The sequence below is a fragment of the Erinaceus europaeus genome, chromosome 4 (genome assembly GCF_950295315.1).
Source record: "Erinaceus europaeus chromosome 4, mEriEur2.1, whole genome shotgun sequence".
In the NCBI taxonomy this organism is placed as follows: Eukaryota; Metazoa; Chordata; class Mammalia; order Eulipotyphla; family Erinaceidae; genus Erinaceus; species Erinaceus europaeus.
This window is the reverse complement of record NC_080165.1, coordinates 97,888,394-97,910,373: the sequence shown is the minus strand read 5'-3', so window position 1 is coordinate 97,910,373 and position 21,980 is coordinate 97,888,394. Positions and strand designations below refer to the sequence as shown.

The 21,980-nt window shown below is 44.2% G+C and overlaps 1 protein-coding gene across 5 annotated transcripts in view; it reads right to left on the bottom strand.

Moving 5' to 3' along the window:
- The window catches only part of LARGE1 (LARGE xylosyl- and glucuronyltransferase 1), a 705,604-nt gene that overhangs the window by 145,165 nt on the left and 538,459 nt on the right, over window positions 1–21,980 (bottom strand). For all 5 annotated transcript variants that reach the window (XM_060190108.1, XM_060190109.1, XM_060190106.1 and 2 more), the window contains one exon: window positions 21,728–21,832. In XM_060190108.1, the coding sequence (XP_060046091.1) occupies window positions 21,728–21,832 (105 nt within the window). The remainder of the gene's footprint in view (window positions 1–21,727; window positions 21,833–21,980) is intronic.

Below are 21,980 nucleotides of genomic sequence, written 5' to 3'. Positions count from 1 at the left end.
TTTTTAGATAATCACTAAATTGTTGCAGGGGTTGGTTTTTCCCATGGAATCCAACAAGTGGTAAGGGAAAGGGTCACACAGAGACCCTGCTTTTTGGGCTGGGGGGATCCTGGCTCAATGAGTCCTTGTAGGAGGTGGACTTTTCTCACAGGCTCAGCTCTGGGACAAGACAGCCTTTCTCTGACAGCCCTTTATTATTATTTTGTTATGCTTGTTGCCACTCGGGTTATTGCTGGGGCTCAGTGCCTGCAATCCACCACTCCTGGCAACCATTTATTCCTTTTTTTTTTATTTTTAACTTTTTTATTTATAAAAAGGAAACACTGACAAAAAACATAGCATAAGAGGGTTACAACCACACAATTCCCACCACCAGAACTCTGTATCCCATCCCCTCCCCTGAAGGCTTTCCTACTCTTTATCCCACTGGGAGTATGGATCCAGGATCATTATGGGGTGCAGAAGGTGGAAGGTCTGGCTTCTGTAATTGCTTCCCCACTGAACATGGGCATTGGCAGGTGGATCTATATTCCCAGATATTTTACTGGATAGGATAGAGAGAAATTAAGAGGGGAGTAGGAGAGAAAGAGAGAGAGAGAGAGATAGAGAGAGAGATATGAAGCTGCAGGCCTGCTTCACCACTCTTGAAGCATCCCTCCTACAAGTGGGGGCTGAGAGCTTGAACTAGGGTCCTTATACACAGTACTATATATATATTTAACCCAGTGCTGACACCCAACCGCCAGCTCTTTAGAAAGTGGGAGGTAGGGGCCAGGCAGTGGCACACCTGGTTAAGTGTTCACATTACAGTTGAAACATCTGGTTCCCAACTGCAGGGGGGAAAGCTTCATGAGTGGTAAGCAGTATAAGCAGTGCTGCAGGTGTCTCTCTCCCTCTCAGTCCAATAATAAATAGATAAGCAAATAAATAAATGAAACATTGCTTTATAAAAAAAGAAAGACGAGAAGACAAAGAAAAGAAAAGTAAGTGAGAGATAACATGGAACAAAGACATTCTGGCCACATCTGGCAGTTGCAGTTGAAAGTAATTTTGAAGCACACTCTCGCTTGTCTCTTCCAATAAGAAGGGGTTTTTTTTCTCTGGAGCCGTATAGGAAGGATAGCAGAGTACCCAAGATTTGGGTCCTAAAATGTGTAGTGAACAAAACAGAACACAGGTTGATGCTTAGAAAAGCCAAAGGGGGACTCAGGGCAGAGGACAGGGGCACAAAGCCTCCCTCCCGGGTGTCCACAGCCCCAGGATCTTTTCATTTCCTCCAAAGAACAAGTCCTCCCCAAATAGAAGTCAGACTTGCCAGCCAGGCTGTTGGCATGGAGATTTTAATTAAAAAAAAATTTTTTTTACACAAACAAGGAGCCTACCTCTCCCCATTGGTCTGGCTCGCTGCTTCGCTCACTGCACAAGATGATGTCTCATTTGCTTACCAAGATGAGTGCGATGGAGCGCATGGCCGAGCAATTCTAGCCCCTGAACGTGCATCAGCCTCTGACAGCTCCTCATGCTAATGGCCTACAGAAAAGGCAGGGGACGCTGGGCAAAGTCAGACTTAAACAAAGTGAGCCCACTTGAAAGGGCAGAACCCTGCTTTTTTTTTTCTTTCCGCTATTACTTACGCACATGTTCCCAGCAAAATCACTCATCACTAAAACAAGCAGTGAGATGTGCAGAACACAGAGTTCACTTTACAGCCTCAATTAATAGAGTGAACAGACCTAACACTTCTGGAGGCACCTATGCAGAAGTCTGCATGCTGGAGATACTCAATTTGTTTGCTTCAGGTCCACTCCGCCTTGTTATGCCTTTTTTTTAAAAAAAATTAATTTTATTGATTAATTTTAGTTAGACAGGGAAATTGAAAGGGAAAGGAGACAGAGAGAGACACCTGTAGCAATGCTTCATCACTTGTGAAGTTTCCATCCTACAGGTGGGGACTTGGAGCTTGAACCCATGTTCATGTAAATGGTAAACTGTAACCATCTGTTCTGCCTTTTGTCTGCGCCCTGGCAAACTCAAGCCTATAAATGGAATCACCTGCCCCCTGATTTCTTGGTTGGAAGCAGGGGCAACAGACTTAAAGGCAGGACAATGAGCAAAGCCTTTCCCCATGCCTGTCAGATCTGGGCAGGGATTCTGAGTCCTCTACAACTTTAGTGTCCAGCAAGTAGACAAGCCCTATCATTCCAAAGTCCACACTTTCTGGCAGCTTCTCTTTCCTTAGTATCTTCTTGTGGGCTGACATGTATCCCTCCAACATGTCTTTTAATTTATTTTAATTTAATTGCCATCAGGGTTGTTGCTAGGGTTTGGTGCCAGCACTATGAATCCATTGCTCTTGGCAGCCATTTTTTAATTTTCTCTTTCTTTCTTTCTTTCTTTCTTTCTTTCTTTCTTTCTTTCTTCCTCTACTACACTTGACAGGACAGAGAGAAATTGAGAAGGGAGGGGGAGAGAAAGACCCCCAACATTCTTTTATAAAAATTTTTTAAAATAACTTTTATTTTTAGATTTTATGTATTTATTAATGAGAAAGATAGGAAGAGAGAGAGAAGGAACCAGACATCACTCTGGTACATGTGTTGCCAGGGATTTAACTCAGGACCTGATGCCTGAGAGTACAGTGCTTTATCCACTACATCACCCCCCGGACCACGACCCCCAACATTCTTAATGAATGGTGACAGTGAGTGACAACAAGCATTAATGGCAACAATTTACTGATTAGATCCCAGACACCACACCAGACCTGCCTTATAACATCCTAGAAAGACAGCAAAGAAGCTAGTAAGAACCCAGATTCAAACCCAGTTTCACTGACGCGTCCCTCCCTCCCTCCACCAAGCCCAAGCATTTTCCATAGAGTTGAAGTAGCACAACCCAAACTATGCCTATGACTTTAAGACTGACAGGCACTGCAGATGCTTTGCACCCGGAGAGTTGTCACAGTGCCCACTGGCTTTGTCCCCAGAGCTTCCAATAGTCTGGGGTATAGGATGAAGCAGGGCCGGTCAAGACAAGTGCTCATAAGAACAGAGCTGGTACTGAACAAGTTCAGAGCTCAAAGAGGAAAGAGAGACATAATCTTTCTCTTACTACTAAAGCAAGTCACACTGAAACTGTTTCAAAGGGGGGCATGTTAAAGGGGTGAGTAGCCATTCTTTTCCTTTGTTCCTATCACAAGTCCATTTCTAGAGAAGGCTTTAGCTCTGACCGAAGGCTAGTGGTGAGGCTGAGTCGTGGTGCGCCTGGTTGAGCCCACATGCTAGCATGCATAAGGGCCCAGGCTTAAGTCCCCTGTCCACACCTGCAGGGGGGAAGTTCATGAGTAGTGAAGCAGTGCTGTAGGTGTCTGCTTCTCTACTTCTTCCTTCTCTCACAATGTCTGTCTCTATCCAATAAATAAAAAACAATAAATAAATAAATAAATAAATAAATAAAGTCATCTAAAAAATGGCCCAGAGGCCCAGGCACAGATAAATTCTGGATCTATTTCCTATTTTATGTGTAATTGGGGTCATGCTAACTAACTTCAGTAAACTTCTCTTTCCTAGTCTACAAAATGCCTATGAAGTTTTGCCACGTGTGCAACCCAGGTTTGAGCATGGTCCCCACCTCACTAAAGGAAGCTTTGGTGCTGTGGGCTATCTATCTATCTATCTATCTATCTATCTATCTATCTATCTATCTATCTATCTATATCTATCTATCTGGAAAAATGAGAGAGACACTAGGGTAATATTATTGTTTTTATTTTCTTTCATTTGAATGATAGCTATTGAGAGTCTTTCATGTACCAGAGCGTATTGTAGAAAGAGAAGCCCTATCTTTATGGGGTCTAAATGTGACCAGGAGAGGAAAGAGAATAAAGTACTTCAAATCTTAACATCAAGGAGAGATTCTTGGAAACCAAGCTTAAAGGAAATGATGACACATAATGAAAGCAGGCCACTTTGCTCAGTGCTGGATTGGGATTTTTTCTTCTTCTTATCAGTGTTATAATGAAAATGACATTGTGTGAAATGACATTCTTTGAGGATCTGCCATAAGTAGGTCAAACTTAGACTGATAACATGTTATATGGTTGGCACCAAGGAGAGAAGAAAGAAAGCTAAACAGTGGTCAGGCGGGAGAGAACTAGTGAAGCTTTAAATGGTTGGTAGGCCAAGTCTTCTCCCCCTCCTTTTTTTTTTGCCTCCAGGATATCGCTAGGGCTCATTGCTGACACTACAAATCCACTGCTCCTAGAGGCCATTTCTCTCCCCACCCCCATTTTATTGGGTAGGACAGAGAGAAACTGAGAGAGGAGTGAGAGATAAAGCGGGGGAGAGAAAGATAGACACCTGCAGGCTTGCTTCATTGCTTGTGAAGCGTCCCTCCTGTGTCCCCACAAAAGGTGGGGAGCTGGGGGGTTGAACCAGGATCCTTGTACTTCTTACTATGTGCGCTTAACCTGGTGCACTATGGCCCAGCCCCTAGTCTTCTCATTTTTTAAAAATGTTCCTGCCTTCACTTCCTTTCTTTGTTCTTTAAAAAATTTTTTTATTATATTTATTTATTTTCCCTTTTGTCGCCCTTGTTTTTATTGTTGTTGTTGATGTCGTTGTTGGACAGGACAGAGAGAAATGGAAAGAGGAGGGGAAGACACAGAGGGGGAGAGAAAGATAGACACCTGCAGACCTGCTTCACCACTTGTGAAGTGACTCCCCTGCAGGTGGGGAGCCGGGGGCTCAAACCGGGATCCTTACGCTGGACCTTGTGCTTTGTGTCACATGCACTTAACCGCTGCGCTACCGCCTGACTCCCCACCTTCACTTCCTTTCTAAGTCACCCCATACCTATTACTAATTCCAGGAGTCTTTCCATTTTTCCTCTTCTCTCTCAGATAAGAGATACAGGGGATGGCTTCCTCTGGTGTTCCAGATGCACTTCCCTTTCATTGATGGTATAAAAACAAGATTCCTGGTGATAAACACTTTGAGTTTTGGTGGGATGGTGGTACAAAGCCCTCTGGTTTACTTCCTCTATCATTTACCCCTCTCTTTGTCCTATCAAGTAAGAAAATAAAAGAAAAGAAGAGAGAAGGAAAGAAAAGAAAGAGAGAAGGAAAGAAGGGAAGGAAGGTAGGAAGGAAGGGCTGTCAGGAGAATGAATTGATCATGCAAGCACCAAGCCCTATCAATAACCCTGCTGGCAATTAAAAAAAAAAAAGTAAATGCCATTCTAGCTGAAGACAGACATTAATGAGTGTTTGTTAGATTTGGCACTCACCATCCCCTGCTGTAAATTTCCAACATCTATTTGAAAGATAGCTAATAGACTTTAGACTAAAAAAAATAAATGTTGGCTCAGTTTGTATGTACATGCATAGCTGCCTGCTCATTCCAACTCTCCAACTTGAGCTTAGGTTTGTTGAAGACAAGACAAGGGCAATGGTTTCTACTTTTGAGGGCTTCATTGAGCTAAGCTAAGAAGAACCCACCTGCATTGTGCTGGGCCCATACAGACCAAGGAGCAAAAAGCTTGTCCCGGTTGAAAAGTGATGGACTGAGAGATGGCCTCTTTCTCTTGGGACAACAGTCCTGTCCAAGCTACAATACCCTTTGCTGGTAGCAGTCACACAGGCTCAGAAGCCCAGTTCAGCATTCTACCTGCCATTCTAATTCAAATACATCTCATGGAATGTGGTGAAATGTCAACTGTGCAACTGTCAAATCTAGCAACTATGGATTCAGGGGGACAAATGTGGTTTGCTGAAGCGTAAAGGTGCATGACAAGAGCAGCTCCCAAGGATATGGACAGACTGGTCTTTCTCTTTCTCTCATGTCTTTGGTTTTTTTTTTTTTTTTTTTTTTCTGTGCTGGAGAAATAGAGCATAGAGCATAGAGTAATAGGTCAGGAATCGAGTCAAAAATAAGGGTGCAGATAAGCCACTAGAGACTCACTCCTGCATCCCTTCTTCCAGGGAGCCCAAAGCTTTCCTCTATCTGGAAACCTAAATATTACAATCTCTTGCATTTGTTCCTAGATCTCTTTTTAGGTTCATTTTATTTAACTTCACTGAAGTTGATACCTATAACTGTATAGCTTTGAAGTGTACAGTGTCATGACTTGATGAACACTGACACTGCAGAATGATTACCAAGATTATTAGCACACCTATCCCCATACTTTGTTAATAGAAATAATTTTCCTAAGAAGTTGAAATCATTGGTGGGGCTAGATAACATAATGGTTATGCAAAGAGACTCTCATGCCTGAGGCTCCAAAGTCCCGGGTTCAATCCCCTACACTGCCATAAACCAGAGCTGATAAAAAAAAAATTGAAATCAGTGTCCCAAAGAAGTATCTGTACACCTATTTTTTAAATCTTTATTTGATTTGATGGAACAGAGAGAAATTAAGAAGGAAGGGGAGATAGAAAGGGAGAGAAAGACACAAAAAGACACTTGCAGCACTGCTTCACTGCTCCTGAAGCTTTCCCCCTGCAGTGGGGAACAGGGGCTTGAACCCAGGTCTTTGTGCATGGTAATAAGTGCACTTAAAGGGGGGCACCACCACAAAGCCTCACAAGTATATTCATTGCAACACTGTCAAAAGCCAAGATACAGAACAACCTAAATGTCTTTTAACTGTGCATGGATATAGAAACTGTGGTTTAGGGAGTTGGGCAGTGGCACACCAGGTTAAGCACACACAGTATGAAGTACAAGGAACCACACAAAGATTCAGGTTCCAGTCTCTGGCTCCCTGCCTGCAAGGAGGATGCTTCATAAGCAGTGAAGCAGGTCTGCAGGTATCTATCTTTATCTCTCCCTATCTCACTCTCTTCACTTATTTTCTCTCTGTCCTATCCAGTAAAGTGGGGAAAAAAATGGATGTTAGGAGCAATGAATTCATAGTACTGGCACTGAATCCCATCGATAACCCTGGAGGCAAAGGAAAGTGTGGTTTATAGGCAGAATTGAATAGTATTCATCCATGAAAAAGAAATGGATCCTGTCGCCTTTGACAACCTGGATGAGTCTGAAGTGCATTTCCCCAAGTCTTTCTGTACAGTTAACAGTCTGAGGCAAGGATTTTAGTTTCACTCAAATAGCCCCAGAACCTAGCAATGCATGGCTAATCCTCTAACAACCTTGGATGAATGAATGTACTCAAATTAAAACAGCTACAGGGTCCTACAGTTTGGTGATTATTTGGAAAGCAGAGCATAGGGGATGAGGAAGGGAGATAGAGGGTACAAAAAAAAAAAGGCACCAAAGTACAAATAGCCATCTATAATGCAGGTTTGGAGAGCTAAGAGAATACTGCCTTTTCATTTTTATTATTATTTTAATAGTTAGAGGTAGAGAGAAAGAAACCACAGCACCAAAACTTCCTTCAATGTGATGGGGCCCAGAATGGAACCTGGGACTCACACACACATAGCCAATCAGTGCACTGTCCAGATGTGCTATTTTGTTGGCCCGACGAGGGAACATTCTTATCCAGTAGGTGGGGATTGCCTGGCTGGTTTGAGAAGCTACAGTCATTCTGTCTCACTGGTTTGACATGAACTCTGGAATGTAGGGTTCTGGGAACCTCTCCAAGTGATTTCAATGAGCCACACTTCTGGGGTATGGTCTCAAGTGATATTCTGAACAATCGTGCTAAGCCTAGAAAGGGCACAGTGAAAATGAAAATGAAAGAAACTATGAAAAATACAGAGCCTAGAGCTTAGCACAGAATAAGGGGCTCAATGAGTGTTAGCTGATAATGGCAACACAATAGTGAAAGACACAGGTTGTTAGATGGCCTGCAGCTGGCTAGGAGTATGGACAAGGGAGGGAGCTGGACTCCTTGTTCAATCACTGAGAACAAGCTGTGGAGACCAGAGAAGGGACTGCAAGATAAAGCCTTGTGCTGAACTCTGCCAGCTACTGGCACCGCTAACTTCTGAGGTCGGCTAGCCTCCCTGTGCCTCCAGCTGCTGTGTAAAATAGGGATGATGTGAACTCATCCACGAGTAAGAAGCACCTGTCACATCTCAGATGGGGACAACACACCTGAGAAACATCAAGGGAATCACAAGGGCCAAGCAGTGACACAACCAGTCAAGCACACATGTTGCCATATGCAAGAGCCCAGGTTCAAGCTCTGGACCCCATTTGCAGGGGAAAGTTAACAAATGGTGAAGCACTACTACAGATTTCTCTGTCTCTCTTTCTGTCTCTCTCCCTCTCTCTCTGTCTCCCCCCCCCCTCTCTATATATATATGTCCCTTTCCCTCTCAATTTCCCTTCTGTCTCTATCCAATAATAAACAATATATTTTTAATGGAATCAGAAGCTGCTTTCCATCCTAAATATCTTCCAGGAGTCTATGCAATAAAAGACTGCTGGATTCTTTGCTTTCTGACAGATTTAGGAGAGGGAACCCACCCCCCCACTACACACAGGTGTCTGGATGGCTGGGTCACAGCTCCTGTTAGCTTTTGTTCTTTGAGACTGAATTGAGTGACACAGAAACCAGTGATCTTGCATGGGTCAGTAGAGTGGGGCAGAAACACTGCTAATAAAGTACCTGCTCCTATGCCCAATAACAGGCCAGGTCAATTCATTTAGTCCCAGAGCAGAGATGCCAGAGCCAGGGAGGGCAGCCTATAGATTGGGGTGGTGGAGGGAGTCTGACCCACTGGACCATGGGTCCAAATGCATGACCTCATTGTCAAAGGGTGTCAAAAGGCCTCCATCCATAAATGCTGAGACCAGCTCTGCAGGACCCAACAGCATCTTTATACTCAGTTTTCAGGAGAGGACAGTTAGGCTTGCAGAGATGGTGTGACTACCATGTAAGTGACAAACTCAGCAGAGTAGTCTGCACCTGCTTCTCCCATTTGATAGGTGTAGCTGGTCTGCTTCATCTAGATGACAGCAGGTGAAGTCTGGCTCAGTAAAAATAGTGTTTGTGGTTTTTGTTGTCTTTATATCTTAATGCTTTTCAGCCACCAAATTGCAAATGCTACCATGAAGCCAACCTGACTTCCCTGGGCAGACGACTTCACCCATGTGTCCCAGAACCACACTTCTCCAGAGCCCTACCATACTAGGGAAAGTCAGAAACAGGCTGGGGGAATGGATTGACCTGCCAACACCTATGTCCAGTGGAGAAGCAATTACAGAAGCCAGAACTCCCACCTTCTGTACCCCACAAAGGTCTTTGAACCATACTTCCAGAAGGATAAAGAATAGGGGAGCTCCAAATGGTGGGTTCTTTGCTCCATCTTACGTGGTCCAAACCAAAGTGCCAGTGAATCTGAGACCTTATCTGGAGGTTCTGATGGAAGAACTTACTTCTGAGGCTATTGGGTGATTGGTGGGACTCAATTTCTGTGGTCACAAGACAGGGGTCTCTCTTCCTTGCTGGATGGCACCTGGGGACCTGTTAGTTCCTATCAGTCACCTGAATTCCTCGTGACTGTGTCTTCTTCATCTTCAAACTAGCGATGACAACAGTGACCCTTCCTAATACCTCAGACCTCACCTCCCTTCTTTTCTGAGGAAAGCCTTGTTTTATGAGCTTGTGTGACTAGAATGAACCTATTGGGTAATCCTGGATAATCTTTCTCCTTGAAGGTTTGTAATTACAGCTGCAAAAACCTCTTTGGCCATGCAACATAACAGAGCCACAGGTCACAAGATTAAAGCAATAGGCATCTTTGGAAGTAGGGGTAGGGAATTCTACTTACACCAATAGAAAGCAAATATATAATCAAAACCAGCTATGTTATGAGACTGGTAAGACATTTAATGCATACACTGAACAGAATGAGGGAGTAGAGAGTGCTGCTTTGGATAAGAGTCCAGGAGAGGACGAGGACTAGAGGAAGTCACTAAATGAACTGGGGTCAGCTGGCAGAAGAGTAGTGTAGGCAAGTAGCACCCCTGAACTTTATGCACTAAATGTTGGAGCATCTCCCTTATAACAACCAGGTCAACCTTTTCATTTACGTTTTTCTCCCTACCACCAGAGTTATTGCTGGGTCTTGGTGCTGGCACTATGAATCAACTGCTCCCAAGTGGCCAATTTTTTTTTTTTTAAATAAATCTTTTTGCTTTTTAATTTTCAACTCTTCATTTACTAGATAGAGACAGCCAGAAATCAAGAAGGAAGGGGGCTATAGAGAGGCAGAGAGACAGAGAGACACTTCTAACACTGCTTCACCACTCACAAAGCTTTCCCCCTGCAGGTGAGAAATGGAGGCTTGAACCCTGGTCTTTGCACATTGTAATGTGCACTCAACCAGGTGTATCACTATACCCCCCATTTTTCCTTTTTCCTTCCTTCCTTCCTTCCTTCCTTCCTTCCTTCCTTCCTTCTTTCCTTCCTTCCTTCCTTCCTTCCTTCCTTCCTTCCTTCCTTCCTTCCTTCCATCGATCCTTTCTTCCTTTCTATTTTTCTATTGGATAGGACAGAGATAAATTGAGAGGGGAGGGAGATACAGAGGGAGAGAGAAAGAAAGACGCTTGCAGACCTGTTTTACCATTCATGAAGCATCCCCCTGCAGGTGGAGAACATGGGCTTGAACCTGGGTGCTTGTGCATGGTTAATATGTACACTCAACCAGGTACACAACAATCCAGTCCACCTTCATTTACTTTTATTTTTTAGTTGATAGGACAGAGATAAATTGAGAGGGAAGGGGGAGGTAGAGAGGGAAAGAGAAAGAAAGACACCTGCAGCAGGTGGTGATGAGGGGTCTTTGCTCACAGCTATGTGTGTGCTGAACCAGGTGTGCCACTGCCCGCTACCCAACATCAACCTCTTCAATAATGACAATAAGCATCAGCCACACCATTTACTAAGCAAAGGCTACATACTCATCCATGTCTTATGATCTCATGTCCTCATCACACAGTCCATTGTCAAAAAGATAATACGGCAGCGATCTGGTCGCCCTTCTATCTGCTAACTCTTTAGACATCTATATGAAAGAACTGAAGTTCCACTCATTTGAGACAGCTCAAAGATGTTAAATGCCATCCATAGGATTTGAACGGTAGCATTCCCACCAGTGAAACCTTCATACCAAGATGGTTTTGTCTTAAGAACAGGTACAGAAGCTTCAATGGCTTTATTAGATCTTTATACTGTAGCCACACCTGAGCCATTACAGGTTGAAGTCAATATTATCTTATAATAAATTGTATTTCTTTATATTAAAGTCAGGGAACTGTATTGATTTTTTTTGAAGTTATATTTGCTGACTATATGATCCATACTGTATGACTGTATTTTTTCAAATTTTCTCCAGGATTGGAAAAGAGGCTCTTAAAATATTTGTTAGGAAAGTGGGGCAGGACTGCTGGCTGAAAGAACAGAAGGCATTTTTTTTTTTGCAGATTATCCTAAATTGAGAACACAAATGAAGTCAAACTAAATAACACAAAGATCAGCCTAAATCAGAGAAAGTCTCTGTGTTAAGTTCAATAAAATTTGACACCAAAGTAAGACACGATGTGTGTATGTGTGTGTGGGGGGGATGTTGGCTGAATTGTTGTTTGTGGAGCTTTTCAGTTGAACTCAAGTTCAATTTGAGTTTGATGAGCAGATGGTGAGGGAAGATTACAGTGAAAGGCTGGCTCTCTTAGGTTTGCAGTTTGCTTCAGAATCCTTTAGGGAACATATTGAAAACAGCAATTACCTGCCTCCTCTCTAGAGATCCAGGGCCACTCTCTCCAGTCTAGAACCTGGAGGCTGACATTCACAAGAAACGCTCTAAGTGATACAGAAAAGGGGACTGCAATGCCGAGGTGGAGGTGCTCACCTGTGACAGTCTGATGACATCCAAAGAGCATCACTCACATCAAACTGTCACCCTCAAAGACAGCAAGAGCCAAACTTGGAAGTAACCCAGGTTTCCAATAACAGATGAGTGGCTAGGAAAGCTGTGATATATACATATATTACTCAGCTGTTAAGCAATAACCTTGGAGGCAAAAAAAAAATAATGTAAGTCATCTCTTTCACCTCATCTTGGATGAAGCTTGAAGGAATCATGTTAAGTGAGATAAACAAGAAAGAGTGTGGGATGATCTCATCATGGGCAGAACTTAAAGAAACAGGAAGATAAAGGAGGAAACAGTAAAAAATGAGTTTGGTGTATTGCCCCCAAAGCAGAGGACTCAAGGAAGGAGGGAAGAGAGAAGGTGGAGAGGGCTTTGGGGTCCTGGTGAATGATAGTGGAAAAGGACCTGAATTGGAGAGGGTTTGGAGATGAGAAATTATACTATAAATCACTAACCTCCCAGTAAATAAATAAACAAAATAAAGAAAGGAGAGGGAGAAGAAGAGGGAGGGAAGGAGGGAGAGAAAGAGAGAGAGAGAATGGATTCAGTGAGCTGCAGAAAGGGCACCTGCCCATCCTGAGAGGGAACATGGAGACATCACATTCCTTCCTGCATGCCTTGCCCTATGCATAGTTGTCATCTACCATTTCCTGAGTAGAATCTTCTATTTTATTTTATTTTATTTTATTTTATTTATTATTGGATAGAGACAGAGAGAAATTGAGAGGGGAGGGGTCCGTAGAGAGGGGGAAAAACAGAGAGATACCTACAGCCCTGCTTCACCACTTGTGAAGCTTTCCCCCTGCAGGTACGGACCAGGGGCTTGAACCTGGGTCCTTGCACACTGTAATGTGTGTGCTTAAGCAGGTGCACCACCACCTGGCTCCCTGAGTAGAATTTTCTATAACAAGATAATAATAGTCAATAATGTATTTTCCTATGTTCTGTGATTTGTTCTTCTAGCAGGTTATCAAACCTGAAAGGCAAAGGTTGTAGGAACCCCTGACTTTGTGTCCACTCATTATCCTTCAAACATAATAAAGTAAAATAAAGAGATAGAGAGAGAGAGAGAGAACATATACAGAAGTGATCAAACATTCAGAATGATAAGAGATCAAGAAGTCACCTCACACCTCTTGCCTTCATGTTGGAAGGAGGATTTAGAAGACAGTTGGCTTATGACTGACTTCAGGAGTACAAAAACAACACACAGGATACTGGTTAGAAGTACAATGGCAGGAGTCGGGCGGTGGCGCAGTGGGTTAAGTGACCGTTGCGCAAAGCGCAAGGGCCGGCGTAAGGATCCCAGTTTGAGCCCCTGGCTCCTCACCTGTAGGCGAGTCGCTTCACAAGCAGTGAAGCAGGTCTGCAGGTGTCTGTCTTTCTCTCTCCCTCTGTCTTCCCTTCCTTTCTCCGTCTCTCTCTGTCCTTTCCAATAACAACAACACCAATAACCACAACGTTAAACAACAATGGCAACAAAAGGGAAAATAAATAAATATTAAAAAATTTAAAAAAAGAAGTACAATGGCACAGGGGTCTATATCCTAACCGTAGAGGGATAACTGAGAACTTACAATAAAACAGAGACACTTACCGAAGATGGTGTCAGATAATCCATTCCTAGAATGACAACATCTTCCAATGGGATTGTTTTACAAATGCCATCTACATACTCTTGTGTCCTAGACTTTGGGATACAGAGCTCAACAGATATAATCTCTGTACTCAGAATTAGTGGTTCATGGAGGGGTACTTTCCCCCACAATATCTGCAGTGCTCTAGCGTCAGGTAATAATACTTGATTCAGTACTTGTGTCACTACTCATGAAGTTTCCCCCTGCAGGTGGGGAGTGGTGGGGAGTGAACCCAGGTCCTTGTGCATGGTAACATGTGTGCTTAAGCAGGTGCACTACTGCCAGGCTTCCCCAAAATAATTTTTCTCTACCAGAGCCCTGCTCAACTTTGGTTTATGGTGATGTTGGGGATTGAACCTGGAGCCTTTAGTAGCTTGGGCACGAGAGTAATTTTGCATATATTTTTCTCTATAGCCTCCCTCCCCATAATAATTTTCTTCCCCAATGAAAGGCTTCAGTAGCATGTGCTGAAATAATGAACAATACCAAAACCTAGTTTCTCTGGATGCAATTATTTTATATTATTTTACTTTATTTTTATTTTATTTGCCTCCAGGGTTATTGCTGGGGCTTAGTGCCTGCACTACGAATCCACTGCAGCCATTTTTTCCCTTTTGTTGCCCTTGTTGTTTATCGTTGTTGTTGTTACAATTATTGTTGTTATTCTTGTCATTGTTGTTGGATAGGACAGAGAGAAATCGAGAGAGGAGGGGAAGACAGAGGGGGGAGAGAAAGATAGACACCTGCAGACCTGCTTCACCACTCATGAAGTGACCCCTTCACTGCAGGTGGGGAGCTGGGGGCTAGAACTGGGATCTTTACACCAGTCCTCGTTTTGCACCATGCGCATTTAGCCCACTGCACTACCTCCTGACCCCCTGAAAAAAATTTAATTGCCACCAGGGTTATTGCTGGGGCTCAGTGCTTACCCCACAAATCCACCACTTCCAGTAGCACGTTTTTTTCCCTAAAATACTTGATAGGACAGAGAGAAATTGAGAAGGGAGAGGAGACAGAGAGGGAGAGAGAAAGAAACACCTGCACTACTCATGAAGCTTCCCCCTGCAGGTGGAGACAGGAGGCTCAAACCCAAGTCCTTGGGCATGGAGATTTGTGTGCTTAAATGGGTGTGCCACTACCTGGTCCCTCTAGATGCAATTATTGTAGGCAGAAATCATCCAGTCACAATTTTCCTTTTAGTTCTTGACACAAGAGACAAGAAAAGCACAGAAAAATGAAGACACTTGTTTGGAAAGGCGATGCCAGAGGCTGAGCATAGGTTATGCTTTATATCCAAAGTTTCCAGTTAACTAAATAATGGGTTGTTGGAAAAGTCGTGATACTTTTATTTTTTGTATACAAAAACAGAAAAAATAGTTCATGACTTTTCCGACTATCCAGTATTTCCCTGACAGCTCTTTGGCAAGTGAGTAGCTGTCTTTTCCTTTTGAATTCCTGCCCTGGAATCCACCTTAGGGACTGGGTTTTCCAAATATCACCTTCCATTCCTTTAAGGCCCAGAATCAGCTTCAACGTCAGAGGTGAATCAGTCCTTGAGTGTCCTAATTTTGTTCTGCGGGTAAGAAAGCCTCTCGAAAGGCTTCTTTTTCTCTCTCTCCCTAGAGAGCCAGGTCTCCATCTGCCTGTCTGTGGCCTGATTTGGGGACTGCAAGAGCAGGATATGTTTTCTTTTTAAATTGCTTTCTAAAGCACCTCCTCTGGTTAGGGTTGTGCCCTTCATCTCTGGGAAAAGCCTGCCTCCTCCTTATCCCCAATCTGCCTGTCCTTCCCCCTTTTCCTCTTTCTCCTCTTCCTCCTCCCATTTCCAAGATCAGTTTTTTAATTTTTTTTATCTTTATTTGACAGAGACAACCAGAAATTGAGAGCAAGGGGGAGACAGAGAGAGAAGGAGACAGAGAGACACCTGCAGCACTACTTTACCACTTGTGACTCTTTGCCCCTGCAGGTGGGGACCAGGGGCTCAATCCTGGATCCTTGCACACTACAACATGTGCATTCAAACAGGTGTGCTACCACCCAGCCCCTTCATTTCCAAGATCAGTATATGGGCCGAAAGGGGCTGAATCTTAAGAAGCCTGTCATACTTACATAAAACAAAACAAAGTGCTACTGATTGCTGAATAACAGCTTCTCATACCCAGGAGAAGATGAGTGGGGAATGGGGCTGGCAGTGAACCCCTCTCCATGCAAGGATGTGATTGTTGCTCTTGATTCCACCTGTTCTGAGCCCACAGGCCCTGTGCTGGGAACTGAGCAGCCACCTGCAGCTGCTGAGGCTCAGCAGCCCCTGAGAAGATGGAATGGAGCTGTAGACCACTCCAGCAAGCAGGGGGTGAGTGAACAAGTGGTGAGGGCAGCTCTCTGTGCATGCAGACTGGGAAAGACAAGCAGAAGGGGAAGGGGCAAGCTGATCAACCTTCTAAAGGGGCAAGTTTGCCTCACAGCGTCACTCTGGGAACTGACGAAGCGTGGAGCTTGGTGAAGGCAGCCGAGTCTGAGGCTCACGCCTGAATCCGAATTAACAGTTGCTCAGTCCAGCTGAGATTAGGAAGAGAAATGAAAACTATGGTCAACCTCTCCCAGAGAACTTTTGCCAGGCTGGTGTAGCTACGCCACCACAAGAAAGAGTCACAGTGGACACTAGAGCGGGGTGACCATTGTCAGGTGACAGATGAGGAATCCAAGGCCGAGAGTTGAGTAATTTTCCATTTTGCTAAATTGCCACCAGGGTTATAGTTGTGGCTCAGTGTCTAAGCAAGGAATCCACTGCTCCGGGTAACTCTTTTTCCCCCTCCCTCCCTCCCTCCCTTTTTCTATATATTTAGAGAGAAAGAGGCGATAGAATAGAGAGAGACCTGCAGCACTGCTTCACAGCTCATGAAGCTTCCCCACTTCAAGGTGGGGGTTGGGGGCTTGAACCTTGGTCCCTATGGATGGTAAAATGTAAGTTCAACCTGGTTCCTCTGAGTAGTTTTCCTAAAGGTACAAAGTTAATAAGCAGCAGAGCAACTCTTCTAACTCAAATATCTAACTTTTTCCCAAAGTGAAACAGGAAGCTGACATATTAACTAAAATCATGCCTCACCCCTCAAGAACACAGAAAGCTAACATTTTCCAGAGAATGAAGACACAGGAGAAAAAATGTTAGGTGACTACATTATATTTGGGGGGAAAGTAACAATAAACAAACAAAACAAAACAATGTACTGGCTCTTTTTGATCTGAGATTGTAGAGACCTTAGTGAACCTAGCCAATCATGTAACAACAGTTTAACCTTTTTTTTTTTCTTTTTTTCAGATAGTCACAGAGAGGGCAAGAGAAAGGTGAGATACCACCGTGTTGTTCCACTACTCAGGAAATTGCTGTGCATGGTGTGCCTGTGTAGTGACGGGTCTAGGTCTTCATGAATGGTAAAATGTAGTTCTGACTGGGTGAGCTGTCTCGTAGTATAAGTAAACGTTTTAAAAACAGGTGGATTTCACTAGAATACATGTTAGAAAAGCTGGGAATTAGCATAGTGGTTATGCAAAAGACTTTCATGTCTGTGGCCCTAGGTTCAATTCCCCATCACTCCTATAAAATTGGAGCTGAGTAATGCTCTGGTGTCTCTCTTCTTTCTTCTGTGTTAATTTTGTTTATTCTCAGATACTCTCTAATGGGATGGATGGTTCAAGAGGGAAAAGCAACTGGTCAAGTCAGAAACTACATGTTGCCATACTCAGCTGGAGTGGCCTCAGTTTCCCAACACCAAACATACTTTACTGAAGATACCCTTTGTGGAGGCTTGAGACAAGTTGGGGGGGGGGGCAGGTTCCCCTCCAGGACTCCTTAATTTCCAGGAGAATCTTAATGTCTGGATGGGATGATTCATCCACTACTGTGTGGCACTATCTTTTGCCTTGAAGTAACAAATACCCACAATGAAAGCCAATGCATTCTGATGTCCATAAATCCTATTATAATGACCACCTGGTGGCACTGGCTTCTTTTTCTTTTCTCTTCTTCCCTTCACTTGTTTATTGGGGGATTAATGTTTGTTGTTAAAATTAGGAGGCTCTAGCCGGGCTAGCTTCACGGGCGGGCGGGTAACAGAGACGCGGAGACAATGGCTGGGCAGGGAAGCTGTATTTCTTTATTCAGGAACAACGATTCATAAACTAAGACAAACTAATCACCAAACAGAACTCTGCTGTCTCTTTGTGGCGGCACAAGCACTCTCTCTAACTCTGCAACTCTCCAACTCTGAAACTCAGGAACTTTGGAACTCTGAAACTCTGGCTGCGTTCCTAGGGGCGGGGCCAAGCGGGCCCACGAAACTAACTGGACTGATCCAATTCTCTTGGCGGGGGAGAACTAGAACGACCCAATGTAAAGCATACAACAAATGTTTTACAGTTGAAAGTAAATACAATAGTTTGTACATGCATAACATTTCTCAGTTTTCCACACAACAATACAACCCCCACTAGGTCCTCTGCCATTCTGTTCCAGGACCTGAACTTTACCCCCCCTCACTCTAGAGTCTTTTACTTTGGTACAATACACCATCTTTTCTTTTCTTTATATTTGATAGAACCAAGAGAAATTGAGAGGGGAGGGGAGATAGGGAGAAAGACACCTGCAGACCTGCTTCACTACTCATGAAGCTTCTCCTCTGTAGGTGGAGACGAGGTGATTGAACCTGGGTGTTTATACACGGTAACATGTGCACTCATAGGGGTGTATCACTGGCTTATTTCAATGGGTACATCATGTCCAACAGAGCTTCTTCTTTCTGCTTTGGCCTTTTGGCAGCATCAGGAGGACAAGGGAAGTTGCCCACTGCCTCAGCAGATCAGCTGGGCAATGGAGGCGGAAGAGCAGCAGGGCACACTGGGAAGGGGAGGAGGAGAGGGGTCATTTTTGTCTTAATAAATTCCTTACCCTACAACATTTCTCTTTTCTCTGCAAGCCTAGATTATGGCAAGTATTTCTTTCTTTTTTATTTTAAGCATTTTATTTATTTATTTAGTCCCTTTTGTTAGCCTTGTTGTTTTTATTGTTGTAGTTATTATTTTTCGTTGTTATTGATATCCTTGTTGGATAGGACAGAGAGAAATGGAGAGAAAAGGGCAAGACAGAGAGAGGGAGAGAAAGGTAGACACCTGCATACCTGTTTCACCATTTGTGAAGCGACTCCCCTGCAGATGGGGAGCCGGGGGCTTGAATCGGGATCCGTAACACCAGTCCTTGCGCTTTGCGCCACCTGCGCTTAATCCACTGCGCTACTGCCCAACTCCTGGCAAGTATTTCTTTTTTCACCGATAACCATGACCCCAGTGCTTGGTTCTCGAGGCACTGCAATTTATATTCATGTGACATTTTCTATTACTATGTGTCATGGGAGACACAACTAAATGGTTTTGCTTCTCAACGTCTACCTGAGTTTTTCCCTCTTTTACCTGGCATCCTGGGTATCTCTAGATTTACAGAAGATCAAAATGGACATGTCTGCAGTTGCACAAAAGATCTGCAGGGTGGGTGGGGTGGTGGGTGGTGGTGCACCTGGTAGAGTTCACATATTATTATGGACAAGGACCCGGGTTTAAGCCCTTGATCCCCACCTACAGGGGGAAGCTACATGAGCAGTGGATGTATCTGCGCGTGTGTGCGTGTGTGTGTGTGTGTGTGTGTCCTTCACCCCTTTCAATTTCTTTATCCAATAAATAAGAAAAACTATAAGTAAATAAATAAGCAAATTATTTATAAAAAAATAAAATCTGGGAGTTGGGCGATGGTACAGTGGGTTAAGCGCACATGGCTCAAAGTGCAAGGACCGGCAAAAGGATACCGGTTTGAGCCCCCAGCTCCCCACCTGCAGGGAAGTCACTTCACAAGTGGTGAAGCAGTTCTGCAGGTGTCTGGCTTTCTCTCCCCCTCCCTGTCTTCCCCTTCTCTCTCCATTTCTCTCTGTCCTATCTAACAACAACAATAACCATAACAATGTTAAACAACAAGGGCAACAAGGGGAAAATAAATAAATATAAAAAAATTTTTAAAAAAATGAATAAAATCTACATGGTCTAGGCCTTTTCCTAGACCAAGGTCAGAATGCAGGGTTCTACCTTTTAACAAAAGTCTTTTTTTCTTCCTTCCCTGAGCACTCTTTAGCTCTAAATCAGAGGGGAACTGAACCTGGGACTTCAAAGCCTCAGGCATGAGAGTTGTTTGCATAACTACCCTGCTAATTCCCTGTCCTTAATAAGTGTTTTTGATCTGGAAGCTGGCATAGGTCACACAGGTTAAACACCGCAGGCTCCTTATTTATCACACTAGATCCTTAAACCCTCTGAGGCACAGTGTCCTGTGCAGAAAGCAGATAAGAATAGCACCTGCCTCTCAGGCTGGAATGATGATGGGATGAGATTAACACAGAGGGAGCTCCTGGCACAGTGCCTGGCCTGTCTTCAGCTGATATGCAGAGGCCCCATGCTGCCGGGAACCCCTGAAGCCCCCTGGCCCTCCAGTCTTCTCACAGATGCTTCACTATCCCACCACCCAGTAATTCAAAAGCTTTTGCAGGAGCAGCCCTGGGTCTGTGGAGGGCTGTGGTTTAAACTTTTTCAAAGGCATCTCTACAGACCATTAAATTACACAGAATGAGGAGTTCCTAGGAAGAGGCAAATCTCAGCTCAGAAATGTCCCCCTGACTTAAAGAATACCTTTCAGTTCAGGGCCCCCTGGCTGCCAGCTCTGGGTGTTCAGGACCTGATGTCTGAGCTGGTCCTTTCTTATCTTTTTTCTGCTCTAATTCCAATTCTTAACTCCCCACAGGAAGCCTGACTCCATTACTTTTTTAGAAATATATTTTTAAGTATTTTATTTATTTGGTAGGCTAGAGAGAAATGGAGAAGGTAAAGGGAGAGGAGGGAGAGAGAAAGAGAGACACCTGCACACCTGCTTTAACAGTTTGTGAAACTTCCCCCCACCCCCACCCCGAGATGGGGATCAGAGGCTTGACACACAAGTCCTTGTGTATTCAGCCAGATGTACCACTGCCTGGTCCCCTTCCATTCCTTTTTCTGAAGGTTGACACATTCAGAAACCTGAACTGACCCTCAGTTTTCAGAGCTGACTTTATGGCTCTTTCCATGAATGACTGACCTGCATCTCATCACCGAAAGGAAATTCTATTTCTAGACTCCTGTCATAGCGTAGGACAGTCTTAGAGACCAGGTCTCAGTCCTCCTTGCACTGGGTCACACTGTTGCTCTTTGAGTCCCATATAGGGCCATGACCTCTGGGAACAGGCTACACAGGCTGTGAGGAAGAGCCAGAAGGTTCTAGAAGCTTGTCCTAGACATTGCCAGAATCTGAGCCAAGGTGAGGGATGTGATTCTAATGTCAATGTTTCTATCAGATCATGGGTTGTATCCAGCCCACCTCATGGTGGTTCTGCTCCATAGGAAACATTCAACAGACAGAAGCAGAATGAAGAATGAATGAACAATACTGTTAGCAGAGATGGGAATAACGGAGAAGGTGCAAGTTACGGGTTAGCAATAAAATAGATTAAAGAGAATGGAGTCTAGGCACACAGTACTAAGGACTGGGGTGTCCCTAAATAACAGCTACGAAAATCTCTTCTCTTTTTTGCACACATGGAAGGCTGCACCTGCCCACAGCCCTTGAAGGCAAGACACAGTCGTGGTATACTTTAGCCAATGAAACAGGAGCAGGAGTCCTGTCAATTCTGAAACTATCAGTCAACAGGACTCTCTGTTACCTTGCTCCTAATGGTGGAGACATGCACCCAGGTGGATCCCAACTGCCTAGCACGAGAAGGGAACCTGCAGACCAAAAATGGGCCTGAAGCATGAGTGAGGAAAACACATTTCATTTGCATGAAGAAAACAGAAATGTTTGGTTCCTTCTCACTGCAGAGTGGTCTCTAGTCTGTCTCAGTGGAGCCAAGGAAGCTACAGGCTGTAGTCATAAAGATCCCCAACAAGATCTGGGAGAGAAGCTCTTCAGTGACATTGCCATAGTCAGGACCCAAGCCACCAAGAAAGAATTAGAAGGACAACTCTCATGGACCAACTGAAAGGTGCCCATTTTGCTCAATGAACTCAAGCAATGAGGTGGTCTTCTCCTGTGCCTCGGCTTGAGTCCCCATCACAGAAGAAGCACTGTGTCCTTTCCTTATCCCCTAAGGCCCTCTGACTGTCACCCTCATAACTTACCTGTGTTGTATCCCCTTCCAAGGGCAGGCCACGGACGGTGATTCTTCCACAGGTTGCCAAGGTACCAGTCACTCTGGTTCTCTACCAAGCCCAGGACTTGCTGACCTGTAAGACACAGAGAAAGCCACGTGTTTAAAAAGAAGTCAGTTGGGGAGATAGCATAACGGTTTATGAAACAGACTTTCATGCCTGGACTCAGAGGTCCCCAGGCTTTATCTCCAGCATCACCGTAAACCAGAGATGAACAGTGCTC